This window comes from Ictalurus furcatus, chromosome 6 (genome assembly GCF_023375685.1).
Source record: "Ictalurus furcatus strain D&B chromosome 6, Billie_1.0, whole genome shotgun sequence".
NCBI lineage: Eukaryota > Metazoa > Chordata > Actinopteri > Siluriformes > Ictaluridae > Ictalurus > Ictalurus furcatus.
The window spans coordinates 18910218-18921074 of NC_071260.1; the positions used below are offsets into that span (position 1 = coordinate 18910218).

At 40.0% G+C, this 10857-nt stretch overlaps 1 protein-coding gene across 1 annotated transcript in view; it reads right to left on the reverse strand.

Moving 5' to 3' along the window:
- Nucleotides 1-4807, reverse strand: part of tsc22d1 (TSC22 domain family, member 1) — a 33031-nt gene extending 28224 nt beyond the window's left edge. The window contains exon 1 of the mRNA XM_053626908.1: nt 1305-4807. Within this exon, the coding sequence (XP_053482883.1) occupies nt 1305-3865 (2561 nt within the window). The 5' untranslated portion in view covers nt 3866-4807. The remainder of the gene's footprint in view (nt 1-1304) is intronic.
- Nucleotides 4808-10857: the final 6050 nt, after the last annotated feature.

The following is a 10857-nucleotide window of genomic DNA, read 5'->3' on the forward strand; positions in this document are numbered from 1 at the left end:
ATGCAGGCTTCTTATGTTTTGTTAAAGTGAACAAACTAACTCCAAAAGAAAAGTAACATGGCTATTGTTAAAATAACAATTAAATTAAACACCACCTTTTCCAAATTTAGCATACAAGCAAGCCATCTGTGGTACTATTATAATATGTAAATACTGTCTTTACAGGCATTCTTGAGTTAATAAAGGTACCTGCATAATGGAGCTGAAAAAAAGCTGGACTCTAACTTTCAGAAAGTGGTGTGGCTATATGTAACAGTTGCTCTCAGTTAGACAGGCAACCTTAGCATTCTTTGAAATATCAAACATGATGGCTTTGATAGAAGAAGGCAGTATAAACATGAAAGTTAAGCTTTGAAACCCGATCTGTTTGAGTAGCATGTACAGATGAAGAGGGGAGACAGCTGGACAGACTGAAGGACTAAAGCACTGTTGCATCACTCTCTTTAAGTAGAGATGATGCATCAGCAGTGAGTCAAAGGCCATTGTGGGTCATGTAGAAAATGTAATGAAATAGATCAACATGTTGATAAAAGGTTAAAGAATTTCATTATTTAAAAAAATTGAATGCCACATAATGTCATGCATTAAATAGCCTACACAATATTATGCAAGCGATTCAGAATGGGGCTTTCTTTTAAATACAACTATAGAGATATTTCCCACTCCCAAGTGTACAACCTAACCATACAACTAATTTTAGACATCAGGAAATTGACTAGCTAGTTGAATCACATTAAGCAGTAATATTTTGCCTTAATAGGCTGCCGATACAAAATAATTAAGGTTGATAACTTTCCTAGTTTGCACTTATAATATAATAGAATTTATATTGTAACGATTATTTTGAGTAATTGGATATAGAAAACTGATTTTTATTTACACTATATAATTATTGATACGTAATGTTCATTTTTTTCTTGATGCAAGAAGTCTTAAAACATCTGAAAAACATGGGAAAAACTTCAGACTGGTAGAACACTGCAACCCTCAAGGCTTTTACAGCTTATAACTGTGCGCAAAGTCAAAGGACTGCATGTCACTTAATACTTGGGCACAGATACTAGCAATAAATTGATGCCAACCGCATTTCTCTTTTCTTTCTTATTAAACAATATATACTAAGAACATCAACATTCAATATTGCAGTAGCACAAAGTAAAACATATGTATTTTGTAAAACAAAAACAAGCATTCATTATTATTGTGCAGTAGAATTTGCACGTAGGCAATAATACAACCATATTCAAATTAGCATCACAATAGTTTGAAAGTCAGATTCATTTAACTGCCTATTTGACACTTACCCATCATCTTCTCCATCTACAGGCAAGTTCTTCAGCAGACTGGCTGAGGCAGTTAAGGCACCGACTCCACCACTCTCCTCAGGAGCTAAAGAGGTGCCACTTTGTGAGGCACATTCACCAGTTGCTAGCTTTGGAAATGTGAGCAGGGACGGGTGCTGAATTAAAAACCTTTGAGCATCCTCCAGCTGTGTGGCCATCAGCGACGGCAGGGTGGCATAAAGGGCACTAACAGCAGGCTGAGCCCCACCATCCTTGGAGCCATTCTGGACCAAGCTAGCCTGAGGATCACTCTGGATGCTGAGAGGCACATTAGACGTGGGCAGACTTGATGTAACAGGGACAAACTGGGCCCCTATGCCTTGGCTGCTGAGTGGCGCCTGCTGCTCCACAGAGAGTTGTGTTGGGAGCTGAGGCCCTTTTGGAGGCTGTTGTACAGCTCCAGGCCCTGTAGACTGTACCAACTGTGGCATGACACCACCAGTTGGGGCTTGGACCAGCTGTGGGGTCTGCTGGGGTTGCAGTATACCTTGAGTAACTGACTGAGCCACAGAGGCAGGTATGTTGCCCACAGGTGGCTGAGAGGCTGGCATCACCTGCCCATTGCCAGTTAAGGTCACAGGGGTCATGGAGGTTGACAGGTGGGGCAAGGCTTGTGTTGATCCTGGAGCTGCAACCTGGATCATCTGCTGAGATTGGGCGAAATCAGCTGGCCGACTACCTCCTTGGCTTAGCGAGGTGATGTGCACGGGGGCTACCTGGGCTGCTGCAGCTGGCTGTGGAGCAGGAGGGTAGGCCATCTGCTGCTGAGTGACTCCAGGCACATTCTGTGCTGCAGACAGCTGTACTGTCTGGGCATACGTCAGCTGTTGTGGGGGCACGGCAGGAGATGGATGGCCAGTCGTTGTCTGTAAGCCTCCCAAGTTGACTGGAGCCTGCTGCTGATTGCTACCTGGCACTGAGGTGGCAGTGTTGACCTTCTTGTGTGGATGCATCTGAGGCTTAGAGACATTAGCAGGCATGGAGTACTCTGGGATGTGAGCAGGTGGTGGAAAACTCTGCTGTACAGCTGAGGAGCCACCAACTTCCCCACTGGCTACACCTTCAGAGTAGTGGCTTAGAGTGCTGACTGAGCTGCTTACAGAGCTGACACTAACAGACTCTGAGTTGTCAGGGATAAACTGGCGGATGCTCTCCACTGTTCGGGTGCTAGGTGCATTTTCAGAGGACCCAGAACCTGGACCCTCTTTGTCGTAATACTCTGTGCACGTCCATCTACCTTTCTTGAATGGTTCTGAAGTAGAGTCCAATTTAACTACTCGGAAACGTGAGCTGGTGGTATGAGGAGCAGGCATTGGGGTCTGCTGAGGCTGAGTGTTTGAGGCAGGGACAGCAGAAGAAGGTTGATTTATGTCAGTTATACCCATATGACTGCCACTTGATGACCCGATACCAGCAAAAGCGGCAGAGCCAGTAGTCATAGTCATAGCACTACTTACACTGCTGCTTTGCTGACGCATTAAGTTTACATTTTGGTTATTAGTATTATTCAAGCCAGTGGAAAGAGCCACACCGCTACTGTTTGTACTTATGCCAGCCAAACCAGGCACACTGGAGTTTAAATGATTAACATTGCTTGCTAAGGGCTTAACACTAACTGTAGCACCTGATGCTGCAGAAGCCATTCCGGCAGACATTCCTGGGGTAGCAGCAATCAAGGGCTGACCAACACTGACTGTGCCAACAGTGGAATTATCCACCATTCCTCCCACATTTGAAGGCATTTTCTGGTCTATGATTGGTAAAGCTCCAGGGTTTGGTGTGACAGCAGACATGACATGACCAAGTGGTATCCCAGCTTGTGTACCACCTGAGGCTGATGAAGCAGAATGGGTATTTCCAGAGGGAGCGGAGTGAAGCTGGTGGTGGTGATGGGTGTGATGATGGTGAACTGCACCATTAACCATAGCGCCATGAGTTTGGGGGATTAACGGTGGTTGGTTTGGGGACACGGCTCCTGGAGTTTCTGCATCGTGAAGATTATTTAGAGTGTCTTCGGAAGAGCTCCTCTCAGGTCCTGCCGCATCATTAGCCCGGGACAAGGACACATCCAAAATCTCAGAAGAGGACAGATCCTCTGTGTGGGACTCATCCAAGTCATCACAACTCTCGGTGTCTTCTGTAATGCTGTTATTTGTGCTGACAGAGATCTGCGCTGGGGTAACGCTGGTGATCTGAAAGCCACTCTTCTTTTTTATCTGTGCCCCTGATGAGGGCACACCTGCGGGCAAGAGCGAGGACTGCGAGTGGATATTGAGGCTGTGGGGTGGAGGGTGCTGACTCCCGAGTGAGGACGCGGCAGTGGGCAGGGGCGGAATCAACGCCGAAGGTTTATAGTCGTCTGACGGCATCAAGTTGCTGCTAAGGCTGGCACCCCCCGATGATGGAATCAACGCAGAGGAAGATCCACCGGCAGGGTTAGTGGAACCCCGTCTGGGACAATTCGCCGCCTGCGCCATTTTTCGAGCGCTCGCTGAATCTGCTGCCAACTCAGGGTGATGCATTTCTAAGGGTGGTCTCTGGCAGACTTGTAAATACAGACTAGAAGAACTGCCGTGTTGACAGGCCCTTTTTTAGCAAGAGTTTCACCTCGCCTAAGTAGTTTCCACATACAACTAATGTCCACTTTCACAAACAACAGCCAGGTTTCGATAACTCCACTTTTGCTCTGTATGTTTTAACAATGTCCACGGCCAGGTCGCGCGCTAATATGCTAGCTAGCGGGCTAAGTTAAAAACAGTCGTCGTTGAGTAATGCTAGCTCACAATGTAGCCAACAGCGTTTTGTTGGGCTGTTTTGGCGGATACGTGTGTTCGAAGCTTGTCAATTTAACATGCCTCGTCTGTTATCTGTGCCTATATAATACCGACAATAAAAATGAAACGTCGCAATTAATATCAGACAACGTAGGCTACAGCTGCATGCATCGACACTGTATTATATCAGCTACAGCTAACAGATTGTGAGTCGCATTTTGTATATAACGTCATATGAAGCGTCAAATCATACAACCCCTCGACGATGGCAGGTCGGCAGACTGTATTCACAACAAGTTAACGAAATCGCAAGACTTGTTTATTCCATTTCTCCACCTCTTTGTTTTAATCCAGCGTTTAGTTAGACCAGTTGCTGTCTTCTTCCCCAGCTATCGCCGTGTAATGTAGCCGTGCTAGTGCTAGCCGCCTGTGACGAGACCGAAAGGGGGAGGAGAACTCGGTAACATGGCGAACGCGCATGTCCGTTTACGTCGCTACCGGCCAGACATAAAGCCAGTCTGAACTGAAGGCTGAATCCCGAATAGAGTCCATACTTCTTCCACAAGTGCACTACACCGGGCATGTTATAATGACTTCGATTCTCTATGTAGTGTACTACGTGTTAAAAAGGAAGGGGGTTGGGAAACAGCCATAGGCGGAAAGTGTCAAATATAGCTGAGAGCTGGAAAAAAAATAACAAAGAACAAAGAATTAACCGAAATAAGAGAAGTGTTTTCCTGTAACCCCGAAATTAATGTGCAGCCGTGACATTGAGTATAACTGAACCTTTTCGCAATTCATATTTCGATGTGAGGTAAAAGTACTACGTCAGCGGGGAGCTGTATCTCGGGGCGTTGGTCTCTTGTCTCTTGACCGTTTCCGATCGATGTTAATTAAAAAACCCTTTGGCGAGTGTTGCTCTGGTTTAGACGCACCTTAATCTGATATTTTAACCAGAGACTTGGTCAGAAATGATGGTTTATCACATGGGTTATCAGACTTTGTGCTGCCAGAGAGCCCATTAAGTGTTGAATGAATGAATGAATGAATAAATAAACAAACAGTCAGACGGACAGAAAAATAGATAGATAGATAGATAGATAGATAGATCCATAAGTCCCCCTCAGCATAATAATATTGTATCTGTTTAATTTATTTAACAGATTGTTAATAAATTACACACACACACACACACACTTTTATTCAAATTGTCATTCAAACTGACATTATATTTGTATGCCAATTTGCTGAGGATTGGATAAAGAACTCAGTAATAAATATAAATAATAGTGCTGATAATTGTGGCTTGTGAATTCTACCACTGTAACAAAGGTAAAAATAAATAAATAAATAAATAAACATGATGGACTGTGTTTTATAAACCCCCAGATTCCTACTTAGAGAACCACAGGATTAAGTGGAATTTTTTTTCAGACTTCAACTGATAACATATTGAGAAAGAATCATTGAACATATTTCTTGCATAAACAGTGCCCATTGTTGATTGGCTGGCTCAGCAATTTAACAAACATGCTTTGGAAAACATGTTGACATAGTTCAGAAACTTGCACTGTTCTCACAAAAGCACTACAGTGAAAGTGGTGCTAGATTTTTCCACATGCAAAAAAAAAAAAAAAAAAAAGAGTAACCAGACACATGGTTGGTAAACAATAATTGATTGTTCCTTGCCTCTGTTTGGAATGGGAGTAAACATGTAAAGGTACCTTGGCTTAATGAAAGTAATAGACTGTAAAAAAAAAATAAAAAAAAAATTCCTGAATATGGATCTAATGCCAGGAAATGCTTGAGTGAGATATTAAACTATGGAATAAATGGATAAGCATGCACTTTTAATGATCAAGCTATTGGCTTTGCACAAGGCCACAGCACAGTAAATCCCAACATACACTGTTTTTTCCACTTGAATATAGTCTCTTATACGTACATAAACCACAGACTATTTTTTTCAACACTTTCTCTATTTGGTGGTGTTTGCCAAAGATGGAGCATATAATGTAACCGATAGTAGTTCTTCTGAAGTAAGAAAGGTAACAGAAAAATTAGTGCAGTAATAAACTTTTATAATACTCAGTAACTGTTGTTAATAATGTCCATGCTGGAAGTATCATTTTATTGCATGAGGAAATGTTAAATGACAGTGTTATTTTGATGACAGACAAGGGATAATTACTTGGGACAATTTTATTAGAGGTGTTTATCAAGGTTTACAATTAAAAAATAAATTTCAATATGTATCAAATGTGCCTATGTGCAGGATTTATGTTTCCGAGTACATTCCCATAAAATGTCCTTTTATGCTTTCATTTCCAAATAAAATTATATATTATATGCCAAGTACTTCCACAATGCTAACTGAAACAGGTGCATTCTCCCCAGGGACTATTCAGGGGAGGTCATTTTCAGTGAGGGCTGATATTGAAAAGATCTTTACACCTCTACAATGCAAACATCACTGCCAGCATTCACTGGTGGGTTTTTTCATTAAAAAAAGATGCTATGATTACTCTACAGCTGATGCATATCCTCTCTCTTTGGACCTGAACCAAATTGACTGAAGTGTATGAGATAGAGTTTGATATGATTTCGTCCTAGAACAGAAAGTATGAGGAAAAGAAAACACTAAAACAACTATGTGTCCTTTGTGACAGGCAGGTAGACAGGAGAGTACCCATCCATACAAATGCCAGAGAGAGAGAGAGAGAGAGAGAGAGAGAGAGAGAGAGAGAGAGAGACAATTGCAATGTAAGCGTCTGGTGCTGTCAGCAGCTTTAAATCACACTGGCACTCCACAGCAAAACAAACACAGTGCTATTGTGCTCCTGAACAATTATGCTTGATTTCAGCATTGGAGTCTGTTTTTAGTTCATAAACATTTATTAGAATATCTTTATGATTAGATAAAAAGAAGTGAACCTAGTGTTGAGTCACTGTTTTGTATAATTTGGGGATTTAGATGAAGCTAAGACAAGAAAATGGAGCATTTACAGCACTGCTTTTATTGTTGCTGTTCACCACAGACATAAGAGCTTTTGTGCACGATAAAATATGTTTATGGATTTAACAAGTGAGGCTAGGAGATGAAGTTACTGCTTGCACACTGTAGTTGTGAAGAGAGGTGGAAAAAAACAAAACAAAGGCTTATAGGAGAGGGAAAAATCTGTCTGCCACCTTCCCCAGTCCAAACTAAAGCCAGTGAATAATTGTGTAAAATGAGCATTTGACTGCATACGAACATCAGAAGTGTCTAAGTGTCTAAAAGAATTAGATGTATTGAATGCTGAACACATCTACAAACATCTCAGTCTAAAATTCAGAGAATTAATGGATTGATTCATCACGGATGGTTGTAATAAACAATAAGCATGTGTAAACATTCTGTGCTTTATTGATGATTAAATTCGCAATCAACTTAGAACAAAGAAAAAATACAATCCTGAATTATAAACCATACACGAGTTAATGCTATTAATGCTTAAACTTTGTTTAACACTTTTCTTGGTCACCACATAAGTCCATATATATTACCTCTTTCTTAATGTTAATATCTTCATTATTATTCTAAAACAACCGCAATGAAGAAAACTCTACTATGAGTGTTCAAACAGTGTATTACAATCATGTAAAGCAGCTTAAAAGCCACGGCTCTTGCAGTGTGGAACCAACAGTGGAATATTCCATCAATCGTTTGATTGTATTATTTACTTTTACATTGCTACACTGCTTTTTTTCCTCATTCTCAAATGCAGCTCCTAGTGTTCCTGTTTAAGCTGATTAGGTTGGCAGTACAGTTTGGTTAGGTCATTGTTCTAACACAACAAGCAGGGCAATGGAGCTCACCATTTTACTCATTTTTGAAAATTAGTAACTAATACCATGTCATATTTCAACCAAATCATATACTTTTCTGGGTGTATTTATGGTGCTGATTATTTATACATCTTCAGTAAGTGCTTTATTTTAGTCAGGGTTATGGTGAATCCTGGTGGAGCCTACACCAGGAACACTGGTGGGAATACACACATCCACAGGGACAAAATGGCACACAGACAGTAAGCTCTACCTACTATGTTACCATCCCACCCCGGTGTTAACTAATGTACTGATTAATGGTGGGGAAAAAATAGATGTGTATGTCACTAAGGCGTGTCTGTGAAGCTGAGCCAGTTCATTTAATTTTCATGCACTTAATTTCTTCTACTGAAGTCAACAATGTTTCAACAGTCTTTCATTATGCACAATCTTTGGTATAGAGCTTGTTTCGGATGAACTCTTGAATTAATATGAACGTGATGAAAGGTGAGCTTGGACTAAAAAAGCTCAATTTACTGAACTTGAACCAAGTCTTTAGTTTTGTCATGTGCAAATGCAACCCTCAAATATTTTAAAGATTTTCAATTGAGACCTCTGTAACAGTGTTTCTCCTACCTAAAAGACTGGTTTTTATTTTGTTTGGAAATGCTAAAAAAAAAAAAAGAAAAAAAAAGGAAGTACAATGGGTGCATGGCTACCACCTGGTGGCTGGAGCGAGACGGAAGCACAGTTAACGTTCAGTGGCCTTCAATTTAGCTAGAATAAATAAAGTCAGGTTTGGTGTAGACGGTCCAAAATTGAATGAGCAAGTCAGCAAGTGAGATGGATGGATATGGAAAAGAATATCATTGAGTATGGGTAGTGGCAAATTATCAATCAGTATATCCTAAAATGAATGAATGAATGAATGAATACATCAGCTAATCAATAAATACATCAAAACACAGGAGAATCAAATAATTCCACAGACAACAACAACAACAACAACAACATCAACAACCCAGCATTACCAAGTATTGCAAAGAGCTCATTTTGTATGTATGTGATCAGTGATCATTCTCTGTTTTGTTTTTATGGAGATATATACTTCAAAATATTATATAACTCTACAATAAACAGATTTAAATAAATGTATATCAGGGATGCTATACTCGCGCCCTACCCCTTCTGGGTACTGAATACTGAATATCCTGATGCATCTGAGCCTCTCTCACACAAAATAGCAGGCAGTGCTTGATGAACTTAATTGGGGCTTAAGTAAATCACTTTGGACATAATTTCTCAATGCAAGAGCTAGAAAATATACACAACGGATGTCACAATCAATTACTTCAAATGAGGCTTTGTCTAAAATAAATTTGTATGAATTTGAGCCAAAAATGTAGTCTTTTGATTTTTGCTATAATTCTAAGATTTATTTCACTGTGAACACACTCTCAAGAGAAAGACTAGAGATTTGCAGTTTGTCAGAATATCATTTCTTTATTATTTTTAATTATGACAACAACATGCACTGTTGTAAAATGTGTACAATATTCCATGTCATTTCTCAGCATACATAAATCCAAGAATAATCAACATTTTGAGAAATTCTTCTGTAAATCCTTCTAATGAAGTGATGAACATGTAAAATTGTTATGAATACAGGTCATCTAAACTGAAAATTTTCATTTTGAATATAGAAATATCATTTTTGAGGGAAAAAACCGGTTTGAAACACACAATGTGGTTTAATGTGTTTCCACACTACTTTGTGGGGTTTATAAGGTTTATAAAGGAAATTGAAACGTGTATCATAATGACACAAACTGATATTGTCACTGATATGACATGACGTGACCATGCTGAGTGGGCAGAGCTTAAAGCCTTTTTCAAAGTTACTAAGTTTCAGGTGAATTAGTGGTCAAAATTAGATCAAAACAATGAAACATTTTTCTGTAGAGTTTTGATATTTCATTTTAAGAGAAGACGTGTTAGGTGCAGATGATCCAAAATTTTTTAAAAATGTCATAAAAATGGTCGTTTCTACCCGTAGTGTCTTAACGCTCATCCAGTTTTCATCAAATTCTGTTTTTAAAGGGTCATGAAACCTCCTTCTTTCAGCTCAAGTCTAACTCTCTATGTTTTTGAAAAATGCAACTTAAATGAGCGTGGCAGTAAAAGGCAGGAGAGAAAGAGGGGGGCGAGCCTTCAGAACACTCAAAAAAAGATGGATAGTGAAAAAAAGTTTGTAGATGAGACAGAGGACTTCTCTTTTCCTGAATCCCCAGGGCTAAATGGAGACACAATAGATAGCAGTGAAGGTCCTCTGCCCTATCTATTTGAACCATTAGCCTCTGGCGTGACTATGGAGCAAAACAAAAAACAAAACCGAAGGCAACGCCTGCTCGGAGGCAGTGTTGAAATACTAGTTAGCTAATAGGCTTGAGCTTTTCTATATTATATATGGTATGTACAGTTTTTATAATATATTGTATTATATTGTTTTCCTTGAGTTGGAGGCAGCTCCTGCTCGGAGGCAGTGTCTGAATGGTAGCTAGCTAATAGGCTCGAGCTTCTTCTTCTCATAGGATACGAACATGCAGCCTCATGAATAATTATGAGATCCAGACAAGTCATTGAAGTACTATAGTACATTGCCAAGTCAATGCCTGTGACCGAGATTTTAAACCAGGAAGACAAATATAGCAGACAAAAGCTCAAACTTAACCAGTTTTCTACTACAATTAAAATGAACATATGCTAAGACTGTCTTTAATGATGTGCAATAAGAACACCTCTGTTAAAATCTCAGAAAATGTAGTTTAGTGTTTCATGACGCTTTAAAGATAATAGTTAAACAACTGTGTCAGCGTCATGCTTCAAAAAAACACTAGGTGTCAGTATATATACACACGGCACTCTTTTGG